This window comes from Excalfactoria chinensis, chromosome 9 (assembly GCF_039878825.1).
Source record: "Excalfactoria chinensis isolate bCotChi1 chromosome 9, bCotChi1.hap2, whole genome shotgun sequence".
Lineage (NCBI taxonomy): Eukaryota > Metazoa > Chordata > Aves > Galliformes > Phasianidae > Excalfactoria > Excalfactoria chinensis.
The window spans coordinates 4,573,678-4,596,178 of record NC_092833.1 but is presented as its reverse complement, the minus strand read 5'-3'; the positions used below and the strand labels follow the sequence as shown (position 1 = coordinate 4,596,178).

General features: G+C 49.9%; 1 protein-coding gene across 2 annotated transcripts; it reads right to left on the bottom strand.

Moving 5' to 3' along the window:
* SGPP2 (sphingosine-1-phosphate phosphatase 2) lies at positions 1-20,936 on the bottom strand. Of its 2 annotated transcripts, XM_072344962.1 has the most exons (5): positions 20,653-20,936; positions 12,745-12,903; positions 7,196-7,375; positions 5,840-5,929; positions 1-1,935 (listed from the first exon to the last, which is right to left on the bottom strand). In XM_072344962.1, exons 1-5 carry the CDS (start codon positions 20,869-20,871, stop codon positions 1,396-1,398), a joined length of 1,188 nt encoding a protein of 395 aa, XP_072201063.1. In that variant the 5' UTR covers positions 20,872-20,936; the 3' UTR covers positions 1-1,395. The 2 variants fall into 2 exon arrangements, with proteins under 2 accessions (XP_072201063.1, XP_072201064.1); XM_072344963.1 differs by lacking the exon at positions 12,745-12,903.
* Positions 20,937-22,501: the final 1,565 nt, after the last annotated feature.

Sequence of the window (22,501 nt, the reverse complement as noted above, 5' to 3'; positions counted from 1 at the left end):
TCTCGCAAAATACTTCTATTTTAAAATTTGAACCAAGTACAGTTTGCACGTATCGCATGAGTGCCATACAGGTGAATACTAGAAAAGATAAAAATATCTGTGCACATACTTTATAAATCTCTGTACAACTTACACGAGTTCCCATAACACCAAGAAGCTGCAATTCAGAACAGGAGCATCACACACAGGTGCCCCCCCCCCTCTCAGCCCAACCCAGGTTCCACACCTGCAGTGATGCTGTGCCCCCCAGCTGTGACCGGCAGCACCAGGATGGGGCTGGAGTGGAGACACAGCAGCTTTGGTGGCCGCAGCCCCGCGCCCACCACAGCAGTGTGGGAGGAAATCCATCCAAGTTCTTTGCGTGCACATGTGAAGACAGATGTGTCCACACACTCTAATTTAAAACAGTTTAACCACAGCCCAGGCAAACCTACCAATGGCTAACGGTTCTGCCCGCGTTCCTCCTTGCAGCTCACTGACTGTGTCTGAGGTCACGCAGCTCTTTCAAGTGCCCCAGCCGGTCAGCCAGAGCTCCCAGCTTGGTGGGGCTCAGCTGTGCGTGTACAGGCAGCCAACAGATGGCAAAGCACCTCCCTTACATCCAAGTCAACCTTGCAGCCCTGAGCACGAAGGTGCATGGCTAAAGCTCGCACTGTGCAGGCAGGGAAGGCACGCAGGGCCACCCCGAGCTCTGTGCTGCAGCACTATGCTCTCCCAGCCCAGCAGACCACACTCACCACTGTATTTATTACACAGCTCGTTGGTCCTAAGGCATGTACACACTATTTTAAATACACAGCCTGAGCAGCAGAGCGACAGCACGCCTATGGACACTGCTAATGCTATTCTACAGCTTTGTACAGCACCCCAAGACGTGCAGAAGATCAACAGTGATGTGGCAGCTCAGCATTGCCCCTCACCCCAGGGCACTGCAGGGGCTGTCTGCCCCCAGTCCCTGTATGGACACAGAGCCGGGCTCCAGAAGCACAACCACGAGCCTCATCACTGCCACCACTCTGCTCCATCGTACAGGGAAAGGATCTTTTGGGTTAGGAGTAGAGAGAGATTGGTTAGAAATCACTCCGTGGGGTTGGATTTTGCTTTTTGTTGTGTGTGTGTGTGTGCTCATAGCACTGCTGACTTGCAGGGACGTGGCTTCATGCTGTGCTCACCATGCTCAGCCACAGGTCACTACTTTATGGGATGCAGTATCAATGGGATCGATGATATCTATCTCAAAGTTATTTGGGTACAGGGTGTCCTCTCCAGTTTTCAGAACTGGGTGTTTTACCAGTGCAGAAAAGCAACAAACCCTCTACGATCAAGTTCATTCAAGCCTTGAACAGCTTCTCTCTGAAATGGCAGCACCGTGAACTACTTGCCAAGGAGCCAGGCTCAAATCAGCCCCAACAGCTCATGCAGCAGCGGCACAATGACGGTAGCAGTGAAGCCCACTGATGAGTACGTTACAAATTTATATGGCACTTCTACTTCCAGCCTCCTCCGGGCATCCAGGTCAGCAATGTGGAATGTATAGCAGTAACACAGCACGCGCAGGACCACATTCTTCATCAGCTGTCGTGTCAGTAGGATAACGAGGAGCCCTACGAAGAACCTGGCCAGCATGAGCACCACCATGGCACTGGTGATGACAGGAAATCCCATGTTGCTGCCCACATAGGCAGGTGCCACGTACTGGTTGTTCAACCAAAAGCCCACAGTTGCTCCGGCTCCAGCCCCGAGGATGGTGGTGGTGTCCCCACGGGTGGGGCTGTAGTAGTCCAGCTTGGGGTAGTTGTAGCACAGCAGGAGGGGCACAGCGATGGACAGCAGTGGGCAGAAGGGGCTGGTCAGCAGCATGTGGTCGATGCTATCCCACACAGGGTACAGGAGCGCCAGCAGCACTGCTGAGATCAGTGCCCCACCGATCACATCCTGCAAGGAAACAGAGGTGAAATGCATTATAAAACAGCTGGCTGTAAGGCATCTGCATCCTCTGCTAACAGTGCCCGGTTGCTTCTCTTCCCCCGGATGAACAGTCCTGAGGCTCTCAGCCCTACCCTGTACAGGAGATGCCCCACACCCCAATCATTTTGCAGCCCCTTGCTGGACTCTCTCTAGGAGATCCCTGTCTTCTTAAACTAAGGAGCCCAGAACTGGTGCAGTTCTCCAGTGTGGCCTCAACAGGGCAGAGCAGATCACCTCCCTTGCCACGCTGGCCATGCTCTCTGTAATGCACCCCAGGACACCATTGGCCTTCTTGGTCACTAATGCACACTGCTGGCTCATAGTCAACCTGTTATTCACCACGACACACATGTACTCTTCTGCAGAGCTCCTTTCCAGCAGTTGAGCCCCTACCTATTACCAATGCATGCCATTATTCCTCCCCAGGTGTAGGACTCTGCAACATTTGCCCTTGTTGAACCTCCCCAGGTTCCTCTCCTCCCAGCTCTCACTGAATGACAGCACCGCATTCTGCTGTGTCAGCCACTCCTCCCAGCTTAGTCTCATCAGCAAATTTACTGAGGGTGCATCCTATCCCTTCATCCAGGTCAGTGATGGTGTTGAACACGACCAGAAGATCCATCCCCTCCCCTCCTCTCACACTTTACGGTCACTGTCCATACATGACTTCAACAGAAGAGACAGACACACAGCTTCATCCCAGGGATGACATTAAGCAAACCTGCCTTTGCACAAACCCATTCCATAATCCTACAAGTAACAACATCCATTGGATCATCACTCGCCCATTTTGTGTGGAGAGGTGCCTTCCTTTGCAGCAGATGGCCACCAGGAACACAAAGCACAGGGCACCTCCAGGCAGGAGTAGGGCAGGGCGAAAGTTGTAGCCTCTGAAATCTAGCTGCATTGAGGCGCCCGAGGCAAAGCCGTGGTTAAAACCTGATTTATTAACAGAGGCAAATCAGAGGTTTTGAGAAATTGACTGTTGTTAAGAACAGTGCTGAGGACACAGACAAAAGCTTCCCTGTAACAGTGGCTTGCTGTATGAAAGCAGCATCAGAAGCGTCAGCGTGCTGCCCCAGATACAGCTCAAGATGCAGCAGAATTTGTAATGCAACCATGAAATTCACTGCAAATGCTGTAGTTAATCACATACAGCAACGTCCTGCTCTCAAGATTGTATCTTTTTCAGCAAGCCATGACAGTTGACTACTTCTATGCTTGGTCACAGCCTAACATGAATTATTTATAAGAACTTCATTTCTAGTGATGTCAGAACGAGGGGACTTGTTCACAACAAATATTTAATGGCTTTCTGGTAAATGCATTACTCGAGCACAGCTGAACTTCAGCTGTTTACAGCTCCCAGGCAACAGCTCCACAGCACGCTTGGCTTTAAGCAAGAAAACAGGCACCGGAGCACAGCCTGCACACAGACAGCCCCTACTCAGAGACCTGAGTACAGTGCTCCAAACCATGCTATGCTGTCCCCTCACTGTACACATGTATTAGTGCAGCAGTCCACATGTGTGGTCTACAAATATATCAGGACACAAGGCCAAAAAATCTTTTACACATAGGGCTGTGCAACCAGAAAGCTAGCAGAGCACTGCTTTATACAGACTTTCCCCAGGTTTAGCACTTCTCTTGGAGACTCCCTTCCAACCCAAGCTGTTCTATGACTTCTGGAATAAAAAATGCTCTTCTAACTTTCTGTGCTGTGCTTTAAGGGGACCCCAACTTCACCCTGTGGCAGGATGCTGCCAGGGCTGGCAGGAAATGCAGCCCCTGTCCATCCAGCTGTGCAAGCAGCTCAGCCTCTCCTCTAATAGTGACCTGTAATTACAAAGGAATTCTCAAATTAGGGCAGGTGTAAATTCTGCCCGAGGTGGTGATGCTTGGAGCCTTCCCCTTCCCACTGGGTGCTGCCACACAGAGCACAACCCCACTCCACTCAGGCTACACACAGGATGGACCTTGTGCCTGTAGAACTGAGCTGAAAGACCACTGTTTGGCTTTGCTGCCTAAAGGCAATGTCCCTCACTGCCAGCCTGGAGGGTTCCACCACTGGGCTCCTTCTCTGCTCATAGTATTTTTTTCCTCAGGGGTACAAGCACATACGGTCTGGCTTTTGGAAGACAATAACCTGCTCTATGCCTGCCATTAAAATGAACCTGAAAATGCATGCTGGAACTGCAAGCACCTGCACAGGCGCCCAGGATATCAAACCTGCACCCAAACATAGTGACAATCCAAAATACTCCACCAGTGATTCAAAGCCCTTCTATGTGCAGTCCCACATCCAGCTGGAACACTGTGCACTCAGAAGAGCCAACACTCATCAGCCCCAGCACCAGATGACTCTGATGGGCTCACAGCACTGAGACAGAAGAACATCTCCATATTTCTATACTCCAGGTAATCCCCATTTGCACCTCCTTGGGCCCCATACCCTGCAGGCGCACACTCGGCCTCTCCTCTGCTTCTCCACCAACAGGGAATGTTCTCATGCTAGGGTAACAGAGGCAGGTTTTGTACCTAAGCTGCCTCCAAACAACTGTGCTGCTTCCATCCCTTCCCATGGCTGAACTCTCCTAACAGCTGAGACCAGAGGCTGCTTACTACTCCCTTCTCTCAAACACCACCAGACTTCTGCTAGGAGCAGGCAGCTGCACACCCTCCACGATGCCTGCACTCACATGGAGATGTCAATGCACTCAATGCACAGAAGGGCTGCACTCATGCAACCTGCCAGACCCCCACAGTGTGCAGGAGACCCCAGTAGGTACGTGTGGCCTCAGGGGCAGCGTTTCTCCTAGTGATGTGAGGCAGCTTTTTTTTTTATTTACTTATTTTAAAGCCCTTTTTCATGGGGGTCAAAGGCACAAAAGACTTTTTCTTCTTTACCCTAAAAATCCATCTAAATTTAGAGGCGTCTTTCATTATAATGGAACAGCAAGGGAAATATGCCAGGAATTTTTACTGATTGACTTAAGGTCACTGGTGAAGAAAGGATGTCTCCAGATGAGATTTAAGATATTGTTTTGATCCACCAGGCCTGGCAGGAAGGTCAAGCGATATTTTATACACAACCTCCATCGCACAAGGGCCCTCTTTCTTACACTCATCAATTCCCCTTATTACATCTCCATTATTGGTCACAAAAAAAAAGATGCACTATTTCTTCATATGTACCCACCAAGACTCACATCTCCAGCTGGTGGGAGCTGCCGGCTGTATTCACACAGCAGAACGGGGTCACACTCCAACAGCCTCACATGACAGAGCAGTGACGTTCCCCATTAGCTGCAAGTAGCATCAGTTACCCCGAGGTCAGCTCTCAGAGCAGCGCTGACACCAACAAGCTGCAGCCACCCAGCTCACCCTGCAGCACTGCAGTGTTTCTGCACAGCAAGTTTGCACCTCTCAGTCCTGTAGGCTCAATTCCATCCCAGCCTGACCCTGGCAGCTGACCATAAAGCCATTTTGAAGCCCAACCCACAGAGCTGTGTCCCCCCACAGGGTACCCTGCCCATCACCCCCATGGCTCCCAGTCGCTTCCTGATGCGGGGCCTTGTACGACAGCCTTGCTTGGAGCTGCGTTGGTTGCCCAAGTGCATTCCTCACAATTAACATTTCTAAAACATAGAGTGACAACTCGCATCCCACACCAACCTCACCCAGCTCTCAAACCCACATGTGGCACTGGGTTCCCCAGCTGTATTTATAATTCCCTTCAGATTCCAATAGCAGTAGCCCAAGGGTTGCCCTGTGGAATGCACAGCCTCTCCACAGGCATGGCACGCATACCCCTGCAGTCACACAGCCAGGCCCATGCTAAGGAAGGAAGGGATGTGGAGCACAGCCTCACCAGCACTGTGTGCATCCCCGTGTACAGCCTGCTGAGGCACACCAGCGTGGAGAACACGAACGCTGCCATCAGGCCGAGCTCAAATGGGTACTGCAAAAGGAAAACAAATGCACGTGTTACACCATTAGTGTAACTGATGATGAGGGCAGCACTGTGAAGTACTGGTAGATTCATTCCTTCTTGATAGAGGCCAATTAAACCACGTAATTATTTTACAGCAGCTTTCCTGTCCCATGTAAGCCTCCAACATGCAGAACGCAGCCTGGGAAGAGCAGCAAGTCCCACCCCCAGCTGATCAGCTGAGGAGGAGGAGAAAGTGCTGCTGACCAAGACCTGGTGCACCAAAAAGGGTGGCAGTGTGCCTCCTTACAGCAGTTGCATCCACATGGTTTTACTGCAACACAATAAAACAGGGGGACTGTGCTGCTTTCACAGCAGAGACCCAACCCACTGCAGGATGTCTGCATCCTTGCTGCTCGTCCATCACTCTGAGCGACAGCAATGCTCAGCAGATGCTCAGCAACAGCAATGCTCAGCCCCAATTGCTGGGGCCTCTTCTAACAAAGTAGTTAGTATTGCTGCACCGCCACAACCCTGAGCAAAGTCACCTGCTGCATGGTGACATTCACCAAAGGAGTGGATACCTCACTGCACAGCTGGTGGGATAGTGCAGGGTATCACAGAGAAGATCCCAACCAGGCCAAGAGTCCCAAGAACTTATTAGGTGGGTTTATCTTTGAAATTCACTTGAAAAGGATGAGAAACACACTTAAATATGCTGCAGCCAGGACATCGTTATTGCTGAACACAGGAAATGCTTGTTAGGATTTATAGAACAGTCAAAATCACCATGGAGCAATAGGTTTCCAGGAAACAAACCTTTTTAGGCAGGCAAAAGGCTGAAGGTTTGTGGAAAATAATTATTATGGGATCTCCCCAAGCAGCCTACAGCAGCAATGCAGCAAAACTGATGCTGCTCCTGCAGCGAACAGGCTTTTGAGCTGCACTGCACATTATTTAGTCTAACACAAGTGACAGCCAGGGGATTTCCCAGGGTGATTCTCCTGCATCAGACAAAAGGAAGTGACACACAGTTCCCTTAAAACCACCTAGAAAGTGACAGCCACCAAGCAACACCGAGCTGGGGTTTGTGCTAAAGCAGAGAGATGTCTGACAAAATTCTAGTCCCCGTTATCAGCTGGCTATGGGTAACAACAGGGAAAAGCACACATCAGTGGAAATGAACACAGAGAGCTCCTCTGGAAGAGGCAACAGCTTTGGATTTGCTGGGTCTTCTGCAGCTTGCTAGAAGCAACACTTTAGTTAAAAAAAAGAAGAACTTTTTTTAGCCCCTACCTTGTACTGGTTCATGGTTGTGATGAAAAAGGAGAAGGAGATGGCAGTAGCTGCCATGGCGTGGGTGGAAGGCATCCCGTACTCTGCATCCGTCCTCATCTCCAGCTTCACAACAGGTGGCGAGAGGGGCCGCGGCCACTTGAGGATGTCCTTGGAGACCTGCCCTATGTACATCACAATCTGGGGAGAGAAATGCCACAGGCTGTCAGCTAGCAAAGCAAATTCCCATCCTGCCACCCCAGAACCACAGCTCCAAGGTTCTCTGCTGCTAAATCCACCATCCAAGAGCAGAGTTTGTCCCCTGAATTATTAAAGGATTTTCCATTATCCCGGTCAGCGGAGGCAGCAGTGGTTTTACTGCACAGCACGGTAACTCGATCAGAACTGGGACTAAACACAGGTTTTGCTGATGAGACACAGCAGCACAGGATGGTGCGAGCTGGACGGCTGGCTCCCACCCCACATCATGGAGCTGAAGTTTCCAGTCTCTCCCTGGTGACCCCTCTCCTGCAAAACAAGCGGGCACCTCAGTCATCGTGTCATGAAAGCAGGACAGCTCACTGTTCTGCTTCTCCCACTTCCAGTAGGAAAGAGGAGCTCTTAAAACAACATCCTTCCTGTGCTGTGGTAGAACAGCAAGCGGCCCATCTGTGGCCACATCCACTACAGCCACGCTGCAACCCTCTCTTCCAGCATTCCAGCAGCCACCTGAAAAATGCTTTCAAGTTGAAAGGACATTAGGATTCAGGCTTCACAAAACAGAACCAGGAAAAAAAGCCAAAATGCCCAGTTCCTCCATCCTCCTGAGTGTAGCAGAGCACACCCTGCTGAGCCCCGTGCTGCCAGGCAGCCCCAGCTGCTGTCTGTGCTCCTCACCATGTGAGCCACACACCACTACATCACCAGGAGCACAGCTGGCTGCTGCTGGGCAGTGACACGCAGGGCACAGCACCGTACCCACTGCCATCCCAGGCTGCCCACAGTGGAAGGAAACAACATCTTAAAGAAACCACTGGATGGATTCATTTAGTTAATGCCACTCATTTCCAAATGGATGTAGGCACACTTTTGGAAGCCAGTTAAATGCCAGGGTAGAAAGCAAATCTCTCTCCTAAACAGAAGGTAAAATGTTGAGGCTACCAGGTGTGATCCCTGGCAAGGTGTTCTACTTGGCCACACAGACCCACGGGACTTCCTGAGCTTCTGGGGGAAAGCCATCTGCAGGTCTCTTCAGTTTAAATAACTTTAATTAGCACATTAATAAATACCTGTCTTTCTGTGGGGAAGTTTGTTTGAACCTGAAGACTTCTCCATTACTAAAGCAACAGTCAAAAACACAACGGGCTGTGTAGGACGTAATTAACTTCAGATAGCTATAAAGGAACACACGGGAATTCAGCTGAGATGCAAGAAGCACTAGAAAGGCACTTAGCTACAGCCTTCCTCCTTGTTGGAGGCTCTTGTTTCCCTCCTGGGGGGGTCTCTGATGCCAGGCACAATGCAGAAACACAGCACTGCCCAAGGGCAGCAGCACCCATGGAGGAAAGGCAAGGCTTCAACGCCACCATCGGCCAGCAGCATTACCATTTACTACCTCAACACCACTAGCAGTCGCTATAGCAGCACAACCACCTCCATATCCTTCACCTGAGGGTTTCCTGTGAGCCTGCCCTGAGCCACATGTATTCCATCACAAAGATGTGCTCCCCCCCACCCCTGGTCCCAGGCTCACCAAGCAGCTGCTGTGGCAGCTCTGCACAACCCCCCCATGGTCAGGCCCAGCCACCACACACCCAGCAGGGAGGCTCCGGCCATGGTGGCAGGAGGCAGCCAAACTGGTTCTGATCTTTGCATTATTTGGATCTATATTGATCTATATTGTATATAACCACAACAAGTTTGAACAGATTTGTTTTAAACCTGTGATTGTGCAGCTTTCCCAGCTGTGCTCCTTATCTATTAAAAGGTACAGATGAAATTCTAGAGAAGACGTGGGGTCAGAGAGCATCACTGCCTTCTTCCCTGAGGCTTGTGCTGCACCAGCCTGACTCTGAATCCACTGCTGCATCTCAGAAATAGCAACTCCACAGCCCGGCTCTGCAGCAGCATATCACCTTCCGAGGATGGAAACTTACAGCTTAACAATGAGTTTGCTTTTGGTTTTAATAACAATCTTGGTATGCCAATGGGAGTGGCAGAGCACATCAGGAGCACAAGGGGGAGGAAAAAAAGTAGGGATGCACTAATAATAAGCTGGCATTTGTGGGAGATTGGCCAAGCAGAAGCAGAGCCTGCATCCTGGAAGCGCCAGCTCTCCTCCAGGCAGTTGAGGGAGCAGTCACCTTGACTCAGCACAGGGGAACTAAGCCAAGCCCCCGACTGGCACCACTCACAGCCTCTCATTTCCACATCCTGTGCCTAAAGCAAAGGCCATGTTGCAGAGCCCCTCAGGGAGCTCAGTGCTCTCCAGGAGGCACTGCAGTGCAGATGAGTCGGGTCAAGCCCTGGGGCGAGGACAGGGCTGCATCCTGCTGCCCCATACTTCCTGAGCTGCTACTCACTGCTGTCAAGCTGGGTACTCCCTTGAGGTACAGAGGCCAAGCAGCACAGAACACCAGAACAGACAGGACATAGGGACAGATGGGACTGCAAGAGCCCCACAGCTTTATGCACAGCATCACACAGCACTTCCAAGGGCCCACATGCTTGGCAGGTGCATTATGTGATCAGCTGTCAGGAGTTCATCTTGGAGAGGTGCTGCTAAAAGCACAACTACTAACCTTTGTTATGGCAGAAGAACCAATAAAAGCAAAGCTTGCTTCCAAAGCAGCCAAGATTTCAGGACCTGCCCATACTCGTTATCACAGCAGGTTGCCCTGAGTTCAAAGCTCAGCGTGCCCCTGCGCCAGAGCCACAGCACCCCAGGAAGGCCATTGCTCTGGGCAGCCAGTGAGAAGCTGGGCCAGGGCCCCCACACCTTGTCCACCCCGCACCCCAGCACTGCTTATCACATCATGCTGCCAAACCCGCCTCGACAAAGTCCACACCGGCCGGCTGTTATTTATGTTGCACAAATCACAGCTTTATAGACTTGAAAGAGGTGTGGGTACACTTCGCATTTACACACAGGGTGGAAAATAAAAAAAGGCAAAGTTTTCAGTTTTTAAGCTGAGATAGGTGGAAAACTGAAAGCACATCTGAGAGCTGAGGTTTATTTCAAGACGTTGTTTTTCACTTCTATTGAAGCAGAAAGAATCCTAGGCAGCAAAGCCAGGTCAAAAAGTGCTCCCTTCAAAGGGCTGGGGATGGGAGGTGCTGACACCTGGCTGCCTGCCCAGCACCTCATCACAGGGCATCGGGCACCCATCTCCCTCCTTGGCCCATAGAGGCCATGTGCACATCCCAAGGAGAAGAGCACTGTAAGCATCACTTATGGTTTAAGCTCCCAGAACATCTGGAGGAGACCGCAGCCCACATTCTGCAGAACTGCCCAGTTAAGCCAAAGAAATGAGCAGCTGGTTTGGAGGACACAGGACTGGAGAACATAGCCAGAGCACCACGGCTGGTCCCCTACTGCTGCTACAATACTCTTTCCATAATCTTCCTTTCTGCCCTTCTATAGCTATGACCTCAAGCCTTGCGCTTCAGACTTTTGGCTTATTCATGGCTATCTTCCACACACCTGCTTCTGCTCCTGCATTTTTATATTAAGAGCCTCCTTCCTTCCCACCATTCCCACCAGCATCAGTGTCTCTCTGACTTCATTTGGTTGGGGCTTATCTCAGCTCTCAGTCTCTACTCAGAAACAGCCTGCTCCCCAGCCATCCCTGGCCCTGCTCCAGCTGGAATTTATCCTTCTCCACCATGGATGACTGGCTCTGCAGAAGCTATTGCAGATAAGATGTTGTGAAGGCCTTGGAAACAGCATTAATACTTCTGATATTTATGGGAAGACTCCCCAAAATATTCTGCAACCCCCCTTCTGTCATTAAAGCTCCCAGGTAAGATGAAAAGTACCAGCTTTTCATCACAAATCTGTATGTATAGAACAGCTTCTCATTTTCCCCTTTTCACTACAAAAATTTGATTCCACAACTCCATCAGGAACTGGGAAAATAACACCGGACTCTTGCATACTCTAAGCCAGGTTAGCCCTGGCCAGCAACCAGGCAGACTCCTTGCCTGGTAAAGGCAAGACAAGCCTTCAGAGGCACTCAGGCAGCTCTGAGAAGTCTTTTTTTTGAGCAATATGCAAAAGCAGACAGCAGAGAGTACCAGTTATTTTCTGTGGCACACTTCCAAATGAAGTAGGTGTAGTCCTGGCCAAAACCCAGCTCTAATTACTAAGTGTCCACCTACTTCTCCATTTGAGCTGCAAGCTATTTCTCATATTCTCTTTATAAAAAATTATTGACCAAGATAACAGGCACAGGAGAGCAGATGCTCTCTGCCCAAGACTGGATGCATTTTAAGTGCATGACCTGATTCAAACTGTTTTCATTATTTCTAATCATGCTACTTGGACAAAAGAGAATATCATTAACCAGAATTGAGTAAGTCAAGGACAAGCTTTGTTGTAAAGAAAAAGAGCTAAGCATCACATTCATGTTTATTTATTAAGTTCCAATTTCTTAAATCAGAGTGGATTAACAATCAAACCTTCAGGGTCCATCATCCACCAGAGATGATTCCTACCTCCCTTCTCTGTTCTGAAAGGGTTTTATTTGGGTAAAGACCTGATAAATGCCAGGATGAGCAATGGCAGCAACAGAACATTCACCCCTGCTCAAAAGAATGAAGCTCTCAGTTATCTGCTGGTTGTCAGAGCAAGACCAGAAATACACTTTGGTTCTCCTAAACTGCACTTGTGAGGGCTGAAGCAAATCTAATGCCTGATGTATTAACAAAAATCAATGCTTTTGAGCTTCAGTCTTCAGAGAACCTGTTGTGTGTGTGCATTTTGTATGTGGGGTTTTTTTGGTGGTGGCAGCAGGTTCTTTTTGTTTTGTTCTTGGTTTGAGTTTTTGGTTAGTTTTTTGTTTGAAGGAATTGCAGCAGCATCTTCAGTCAGCTGCAGCCTATATGACCCCATCCTTAGATTTATACCCATTTCAAACAAGCCTGAGCTGTGCGAGCAACCTTTGCAGAAGTACCCAGGGAGAAAGATTTTGTAGTGTAAGAAATACCCATCCATAGCAGAACACCATGTCTTGGAAAGGAGGCATTTTACCAGCTGTTCTGTACAAACCCTATCAAAAAGAGCTCAGCAAGTTGTTGGGCTGAAAAAAATAAGTCAGTCCAAGACAGCAGAGATGAACAGATGCTGCACAAACCAACACCTCCTCTGCCAGTCATTGCAATGCCTGTGTCATATACACACACACATCCCTGCCATCAGCAGCAAAACTCAAATGTCTGTGCTGGTCCACAAGAGCCATATAAATAATGCTGGTGGTTTGTCTGAAAGGTTATTCTGACTCTTAAATATTCACTTGTTACTATTACAGAGTTAATAAGTATGCGCATATATAAGTGATCAAAATACTTACAGACCAAATGATTATCATCCTTCTAGACACGGAGTGATCGATGTTCCAGTAGATAAATGGGAGGAAGGTGATATAGAAGATCTCTTCGCCCAAAGCAGCTGAAAACCTGAATAAGTAATAGTAGAAGTAGTTCTTCACAACATACTTCTGTACACAGCCCTGAAAAGGAGAGGATTTTAGAGAGTTTTAATGAGTTAGTATGTTGTAGGCGTTAACAAGGCAGAGTCTTGTTGTATTTGGAGGGGGGGAGATGTTGTAGGCGTTGTATCAAACATCCAAGGGGCTTCACTATCACAGCTCCCTGTCCTTAAATCTTGTTCAAGCGGATGTCAAGAAAAGCATTCAGTGTTTATACCCAAAGACCACAGCAATAGCTCAGTTACACTTCCTGTAGATCAGAAATCCATCAGAACTACTAAAGAACAGCAGTCGTGTTGACAAAGGTTTCCCAGAGATCAGGTCAGCTTTTGCTCCAAGGAAGCTATCTGTATTTAATGGAAGAGCACCAATGACTTGATTTGGAAGTTTCTACATTTGTAGATAAAAAGAGCCATCACAGCTTTCACTAGAAACGCGCATTGAGAAGAAACAAGCACCATGGAAATACTGAACTGTTTTGTTTTGAAGTCTCATTAGATCAGTCAGAAATTTACATACAGTCCCTGAAATCTTGGTTTTCCCTCTTCTGGAAAGCAGCAGGCTGGAGCTGAGGCCCCACCACCATGTGCAGCACTGGGGATACAAAAGTTTGCTGCCCTGCTGGTGGATGGGACTGGGATGCTGCCAAGCAGCCTGCTACTGCCCTGCTGCAGCAGCAGCACATGAGTCAGGCTTTCTAGAAATACTTCTGGAAACAAGGGAACTAATAAAGAGGATTCGTAGTTTGGGAGGCAGGAGAAGAGCCAATCTTATCCCTCTTCATCTTTCCCATAGTAGAATAAAAAAATGGGATTTGGCTGTAAATAGGAGCTGAGAGAACATCAAGCAGATGAGGAGTGAAGAGGGAGGACATAAATTACAGCAAAGCGTGCTGGGTTAGACTCAGCTTTGATGTAAGCTCCTCAGGCTCTTCTCAGACGAAAACTATCACGCTCGTGAGCCTGATCTAGCAGAGAGAAAATCTCATCCTACGCGCTAAAGTGTGAGAATTGCCGAGGGAGTCTAGACATTCACTTGTGACTGATTTTAAGAGCAATTTGGAGTTCCAGTCCCTTCGCATGCCTTCCATATGGAGGTGAGGCCAACTGCATGAAAACAACAAGAGGAAGATGGAAGAAGGTTGCATCCATTCACCTATCTCAGGAAAAAAAGAAAATCATCAAATTGATTTTTGCATCAATAAACAGAAAAGATGAGTCAACGCTCTTGAAGTGCTCAGGTTACAGGAGCATTCCCCCATGTATTAGTAATAGAGGTCACAGATTAGTTACCGGCACCACTCTAAGTAAATTTAGCAGCATGCAACTGCTCAGCTACGGAGCACTCAGCCTCCAAGTCCCGAGCCTCAAACACCACTTAGAAAACACCCCCGGTGCAATTAGCAACTGTGAAGCTTCTGCCTAAGATCATTAAGCCATATTTGGCCATTCTCATGTGTCCCAAAAGAAAGCTTTCTTCCAGCAGCGCTAATACTTCAATTAAGCAGCCACCTCCAGCGAACCAGGAGTTATGTGCTTTAGATCAAAGACCATCAGGCATATCCCTACAGTAATTCTTCTGTACCTGAAACCTCGTGGGGTGAAGGAGAAAGCATTCTCATTGTAGTCATCTCCTCGGGGCAGGAGGGGGAAATAAAAAACAACTGTTCAGGCTCTAAGGGAAGTCTGGAGCTGCAGTCATTATGATTCTAAGGCACTGTACACATGGAAAGCCCACCACAAGCTCCTTCAGGCACCGGCCCATGAGAGGTCCCTGCTTGGTTCCAGGTGAGCCAGACCCAAAGCCAGCAGCCAGCTAACACTGCTGTTGATGTCCTTTATTTCTGAAGTAAGCAGAGATGATTGTACATCATGAAACTTGTTCTCTTTCCACTCCTGTTCTAACCTCCATGCAGGAAAATGCCACTGCAATTAGTCTGTGTGAATACTTGGCATCTTCTGACACTCACAGGTGTATTCCATCTCTGATCTGTGTTTACTTCACTTGCAATAGAACAGCTTGAAAGAAGACTGGAAATTCCCCTCCCAGAGCCCCTAATTAATGCATTGCAGTTCTTCTCACTTAAAGGAATTTATACTACAAAATGTAAGGAAGCCACCAAAGTTAAGACACAGGAAAAGAACCCACAATTCCTGTGTAGGGCTGGGGAGAAAAACAGAAGTCACAAGAAATGCTACAGAGCAGTGACCAGCTCCACTAGTACCAGGAAGGGCTTGTGTGCTATGCTGGTTAGCACAGACAGGTATCACCCAGTTCGCAACTGCAGTGCAATGTGCTGTCTGCACGGCTGTCAGGGATACTGCCCTGAACCATCACCAAACACAGAAGCAAGACAGCCCCTGTGTAAATAGAAACAGTGGGCAAGCAGCAAGCCAAGCAGCCATAGTGCTCTCAGGGGTCTTAGGTAAACAAGTAGGGAGTCTGAAAGTAGTCAGGCAGAACTCCAGTAGCATTTCAGCATTTTTTTAATTCATTCCAAGCACCAAAAAAGTACCTTGAAGGGACCTCAAAGGCTACATAGTTCCAAGCTGTGCCATGCGCTGGCTATCCCCATCTGGGGACCCATCCAGCCTGGCCTTCAGAACCTCCAGGGATGGGGCACCCACAGCTGCCCTGGGCAGCACTTCCAATCAGTTCAGTGCTCCCCCTTCAGACTTCGTGGGATGAATAGCACACACACCAACGTGCTCAGCACACAGAGCTAGGACAGGTCCAGGTTGTAGTGAACACACCTTGGTTTACTGTTGAAGACTTCAGTACGCTTATTTTCAGATTCTTTTCCCTTCTGCCCTGATTAATACTTTGGGAGGCAGACTTAATTACATGTTATATTTCTGTACATTGTTCTGTAAGTAACATAACTAGGCCTCTTTTCTTTACTAAAAAAAAACCCTACAAATAGATATAATGTTATCTGCTAGGTTGTTTAAATATAAGGTAGAATAAAGCAAGACTAGAGCTGACAGATGACTTGCTTAGCAATTAACAGGAAAAATTAATGAAAGAAAAATACCGTCTTCTTCCTAACAGAAAGCCTTCTTAATTAAGAAGAAAAAAGAGAAACCCTGAGGTCTGTCACAGGCAGAAGGCAATGGCTACCAGTCTGAGAGGCCACGTGCAAAGGCTCACACTGCAGCCTGCTGAAGGACAGCTTGCTGCAGGATAGGCTGACAGAAACCTGGGCTCCCATGGATGGATGATCACCCTGGTGCCAGCAATGGCAGAGCCCAATGCACACTCATCAACACCCGTGCCAGATGCTCTGCTGCTTGCCCCAGGCCATCTCAGAGCACTTGGATTTCCCTGCCACCGAGCCTGACATTTGCACACTGAAATTTAAACCTATTGCTATTTACTTATCCTTCCCCTGAAGGCTGACATCAGAGAAACATGTGGAGAGGACACAGGCAGTGCTCTGCTACAGCATCAGCACCCAGTGCTTCATGTGGAGGGTATTTTGCATTTCCCATGCAAAGCACTTAACATGCCTCTCCTGAGCTGTGGTGCCCAAAGATCAGGTGCAGCACAGCAGTGAGGAAGGAACAGCCTTGCACTACTTGATTCATTTTGGTTCTTTAAGCAGTCTGAGCAATGTCTTACTGTGATCTGCTCTAACTGCCAATCCTGTTTTCCATTCTGTAATTAAGTACTTACTATATTCACACAATCAATAGCTATCTGCACCTGCTGAAGTCAGTTTCCAATCATATTTTCAACTTGATGAGATTTGATCTGTTCTTGTCCTCCAGCTCCTTCAAAGTTCGTTTCACCAGCAGCAGCTCCCACATTTGGATAAATTAGTTCCTTCACATTTGCTGGAGAGTCAGTTCCTACCAGCTTTTACTCTTTGGGAGCTTCCCACAGCTCCAGCTTCTCTTGTGTTCCAAGAAGGCTGGCTGAGCTGGGTATAATGGAAGGATGAGGTGAGGGAGGCAGGAGAGGGAAGGGCTGAAGGAAATGACTTCCCTTCCTCCCTGTTGTACAGTGAGAGAACAGGTTTGCTTAATTGCATTTTAATTCTCCAGAATTACTCCCCAATTTTGTGAGGTACGCCACAGAACCTATGCCTGACAGCAGTAGAGGAAGTCATTTCAGGGATCAGACAGCTGCAACACCAGCAAGGAGAAAGAATAAACATGAGCAAAGAACCAGAGAGCATAAACTGCAGGTAGTTTGGGACAGAGATCCCAGCTTCAAAAAAGGCTGAGAAACTCCTCCAAAACCCAGCTGAATTTTGCATCTCTCCAGGCTGAGTAGAAAGCATACTTGCAGCTTAAGACTTTAGACATAAACCATAGCTCTGAGAGGCAACCCCAAAGCTGAGCCGTGTATTCCTGCCCAACAGCATCACACACCCAGCAGCTCACTTCCACACAAGGACCATGTCTACAGCAGAAGCCTGGTTCAAAGTGCACAGGGCCACAAGACCTCTGGAAGCCAAACAAGCAGAATGATAGTGTGCCACGTTTAGACGATTAAGAAGTTCTGGATTTTATACAGTAAGGCAGCAGTGCAAGGAGAAGAGCTTGCTTCCCTGGCCAGGATTCAAGTCAAGGCACAGCTTCCTAAGGTAGTGCTGCATAAGGCTTCAGGTTTGCTGAGTTAACCACAGCTGTGAATGGACAAACCCCAGATCTGAGGGGACAGGGACACTCCTGTTGGCACAGCCTGTTCCCCAGACCCCAACAGCACTCTGCTCTTTCTGGCCCAGCTTCATGCTATAAGACCTGGTCAATTGGCACCCATATTCCAGCTCTTGGTCATGGCTCTCTTGTATTCCTGACACTAACTTCTGCAGAATGAGGTATCTGAATGCTCTTCATCTGCACAGAGAAATGTCACTGGGGAACACTGAGATGATGCACCTAAATAAGTCGGTTAGCATAAGTAGACAGCTCTACCTCTGTTAAGTTCAGCTCACTGGCAATAACTATGCTATGGGCTGCTGTTAGGGAGACTGCAGCACTCCTGACGTACTGGCACCAGCAGAGTCAAGCAACTTCATAGCACTATATTGGATTCAACATTTTTTTTTAATCTAGTCATTAATATTAACTAATATAGTAATAAAGTGGTAACAAACTAATGTTCTTCACAACAATAGTAATAGTATAATAGTAATAGTTTGCCTTGGAAAAATAAGCTATAGGCAATCAAGACATAAAACTGATGCGATATCCTATGATTTATTTGCCTGGAGGGCCATGGTAGCCAATAGCCCTTTCCCACTGCCCAGTTGACTTGCAAGTGTTTCCTGCAGAGCATATACATGAGAAAAAGTACAAGAACTTTGTGTCCAAAGGAACCTTCCAGGCAGGAAAGATCTTGCCTGGCTCCCTGCCCATTAAACCTACTCCTGGACTCCAGAGATCCAAAGGAGAAAAATGATGGCAGATAAGCTCTTATTCTTCTGTTTGATGGCTGAGCTAATGGGCTAAGACATTCAGCAGAATTATACAACAGCAAGTGGCTTATCTCCAAGTGCAGGAATTAATCCCAGGCCCTGACAGCTCCTTGTTATGAGGGCCAGCAGCCTCCAAAAGGATGACTCAGACTGTGAGCCATGAAGCACCGAGTCACGGAGTACCCGTCACCACTGACTCTGCTCCAGCCACCAGAGCCACACTGCAGCCCCCAGCAAACCCCTGTGGTCCTGCCCACAGCGCTGCACAGCTGGCAGGGCAGCGATCACCATCAGCACATAGAACTCCTACAGCAAGCTGGGACAGCCCAGCAGACACTGGTCCCTAGCAATATGTGCCAGGCTTTGCTGTGGCACTCTGCTCATCACACTGGACAAGGAGGCTTGAGCAGCACCAGCAGTCCCAGAGCTGCACACAGAGCTGCCCAGTGAAACTCTCTCACTTACCAACCACAAAATCCCATAATGGCTGCTTTCCATAGGAACTCCAGAGCGAAAACCAGACATGTGCGTACAGCAGTACCAGTCTTGGAGGAGCTCAGCAAGGGCCAGAGCAACAGGAGCGTGGCTGAGCAACGTGAACCCATTGGTACAGGAGGCTGAGCCTCATGTTTCTCCAGTAGCACCTCCTAAAGGAGCCACTTCCAAACACAGCAATATCCTGCAGGAGGATCAGCACATCAGCCAGAAACACCCCACTCACAGCCCTCCCAACAGAACTCGGGGCATCTCTCACCTGCTGAGCCCACCCCGCTTACCCTTCTGAAATGGATGCAGTTCATGCCTACCCTTTCATCTGACGTCACTATCACCTCCTGAGCCCTACCATTAGTTTCTGCATCAGGGCAGGAGCCACAAGAGCCACATAATCAGTAAATGCTGTTGGGCACATTGTAAGCATTACACAAGCGCGGAGCACTTCTGACAGTTATACCTTAACTACAGAGCAAACATGAACTGTACTCTTGTACAATAGAAAGACAGATCGCAGGAGATAAAGCATCTCCAAAAAGGAAGTGCGGAGAAAACGCAAGTCAATACAAGCAAGTCTACAGAAATGAGGGCTTTTTTTTTTTTCTTCACAGCCTTAAATTCAGGTTATCAATTTCAGGACCATCAGGAGGATGCAGATAAGCAGAGCTCTTCTTTTTAAGCCTTTCGAACTAATACAAGAGGACAGAAGAGCTACTAGCTGGAAACAAGATAACTAACAAGTTAAGTCTCGTTTTCAGTAATAAATCCCAGCAATTCTTTTAGTTAAAGGTGCAACCTATTGATTGTCCAAGAGCTCACACAGAGAGCCTTAAAACCTTCAAGGCTTCAATTCACTGCAGTAAAGACAAAGCAACTTGGAATTTCACTGCTTCACAGAAATGATCTGTGCAGAGAACACAACTTTGGGAATGCAAGGTTCAGGAGGGGATGCTGCAGCTGAGCCCAAACTTCATGCATTTCCAAGGAGGGTGTCCTAATTTTGTGGGAATAAACTCTCCTGCTACCTCGTGCTGGTCCTGTGGAGCCTCATCCAGGACACGATCACCCTCTCGCCGAGATACTTTGCATCTTCCTTATTTATGTGAAACCCAAGACAGCTGCTCCAGATGATGTGAATGGCTCTGTCAATGGAGCGTTAACTTGGACAGGATTTTGGTGTCAACACTGTGACATTAAGCATGCCTCTGATCAAAAGCAAGCAGTGACACGCACGGTTCAGCATGAGCGGAGTGCAGTAACCCCATTTTCCTTCTAATTGAGAAGGCATCAAACCAGAGGTTGGTGAGGACGACACGAGCTCTGGATGTCGGGCACGGAAAGGAACGTGCAAGGGGAGGAGCGGCGGCTGTTTACCGTGCAGGGACTCGCAGGCCATCATCACCTCCCTCCGATCCGCAAAGCCGCCCGCTCACGAAGCACCCCTCTCAGCCGGACGAGCTGCGGGCAACCCCGCCCCGATGGCTGCGGTCGACACCGAGCAGAAATCCCGCGACCCGCAGGACCGGGGGTCGCAGCCCGTCCCCGACCGTACGGACAGCGGGGACGAGGCGCCGGGCGGCTGCGGCTCGGCACCACAACAGGTGCACCCGCGGGCAGCCCCGAGCAGCAGGAGGAAGGGCTGCTCTCTGTGCCTGCCCGCGGCGGAGCGAGCCCTGCTGCGCGGCCACGAGGGCCCCCCCGCCCCGCGCTCTCGCCGGTGACGGATTCACAACCCGGGACCCCCCGCTCATCGTCATCGCTGCGGGGCCGTCCCCGCTGCCCCGCATCCCGCAGAGCCCTCGCGCGCACAACGGCTCTGCTGAGTCACGGCCCCCCACTCTCTCCGCACTCACCTGCGGGCCGCGGCCGCCCCGCACTCCGTTGGGCGCTCCACGGCCGGCCGCTCCCGGACGGAGCCGCCCTCCCGCGCCGCCCCCGTTGCAGACGACGCGATGCCGGACCCCCTCGGCTGAGTCGCCGCCGCCCTCCTCGCCGGCGGGGAACAGCCCGCAGCAGCGCTGGAAGCTCGCCACGGGCTGCGAGCCGCGCAGGGTGCCCAGCAAGCGGGCCATGATGCCGCGACCTCCGGACGGCGCAGCCCCGCCGCGGGGCCACGGGCAGGTGCGCCCGGCAGGACACGCCCCGCAGGTGCTCCGGGCCCCGCCCCGATAGGCCCCGCCCCGCAGGTGCGCCGCGCCCCGCCAGGCCCCGCCCCGTGCTGCAGCGCCCCCTGCCGGCCCTGCTCCTCTCTGCCCCCCGCTGTGGAGGTGCGGGGAGCCCCGGGGGTTTCTTGCCGTCTGTTTTGGTCAGGGAAGCGGCTTTTCAAAGCAGAAACGCGTCCTGTACCCGGTCAGGGGACTGCTGAAGGTCCGCACGCGGCCTTGGTCCCTCGGCGGGCAGGAGGGTGTCGGGGTGCTGGACACAGCCCGCTCCTGGCCACAAGCTGCCTGCAGGAGCTGACAGCCATGTGCCTCTGGCCTCGTTTTTTCCTCCATGTCCTGATAGATTGATTTCCGGGATGAAAGCAACAATTCAGTTTGGATTTGGGTGACAACGTTTTCATAACGCAAAACTCCTCGTGGGTTTTGGGGCATTTCCTTAGGAAGATGACACCAATATGACCGCTCTGCCGCTCACCCACGTGAACCCCGACACTCAGCCTCAGTCAGCACTGGAGCAGGGTCTCCACGGAGCTGCATTCCTGCGGTGCTCAGGAGAAACAGCAGCAGGAGGGGAAAGGCACGCAGTGAGCTCCAGGTGGCCCCGCCTGGCACTCACTATTTCCTGGCGACCGGGAACCGGCAGCAGAACGGACGGCAGGAGCGTAGCAAGGACCGAGAGAAGCAGGGGAGGTGCGTCGGCCACAGGAATGCAGGGTTTGGGGGGAGCTGAGGGCAGGAAGCTGGCTACTGCAGGGGAAGGATCCTCGGAACTGGGATTAACACCTATAGGAAGCTCATTTTATCACTGGCACTGCCCGTTGAACCTGTTTGCTCTTGTTCAAAGCAAGCGTATGAATCATTCTGCACACAAAGCAATGCTCCACTATCCTTTTCCTGAGCCCTGCCTTGTGTTATCTCTGACAGCCGATAAAAACACTCGGGCTTTGTCTCTCACAAAGATTTGCTTTGGAGGAAGAAAAAAACAACACCTCCAGGAAGTGTCACACACACTGCATGCCCCGTACAGGTATCCTGACACGTAAACACACAGCTTTCTGTAAGAGCAGTGGAAGAAGCACCATTGCAAAGGACTGTCCTTCTGAGAGCGTCCAAAAGAAGCTGTTTACAAACCATGCAGCTTCAAGGACTGGTAAAAGCTTTACCCAGGGCTGAGCACTCCAGATGCAGCTGCTCAGCACCCAGGAAGGAATTCTCCTCTGGGCTGAGGACAGGTGGGAAAGATGAGACAACAAAGGATAACTTCATAGGAAACTGAACATCATTCCTTGCACTGAGAGCCCTTCCTTATAGCAACACATATTGCTGTCATGTCGGGAGTTATTTGCCTCCAGCAGCAAGCAGAAGGAGCCAGGAACAAAATCCCATGACCGGGGGCGGGTGGTGGTGCTGTAAGAACGCAGCTCCGCTGCCAGGTGCCAGTCTGTTAGCAATGCTGACAGCCAGACACATCTTGTTTTGACTCGAAGGAACTGAAGGAATGGGTCTGAAGGAGAGAACACATGCAGCCTTTCGCCTGTGT

Bases quoted from the DNA above. Each gene is read 5' to 3' on its own strand.
- SGPP2 (XM_072344962.1), bottom strand. From the start codon at position 20,871: ATGGCCCGCTTGCTGGGCACCCTGCGCGGCTCGCAGCCCGTGGCGAGC. The intron at 12,904-20,652 runs GTGAGTGCGGAG...TCTCCTTTTCAG, and splicing joins GGGGCGGCCGCGGCCCGCAG to GGCTGTGTACAGAAGTATGT. The intron at 7,376-12,744 runs GTAAGTATTTTG...TTCTCTCCCCAG, and splicing joins GGATGATAATCATTTGGTCT to ATTGTGATGTACATAGGGCA.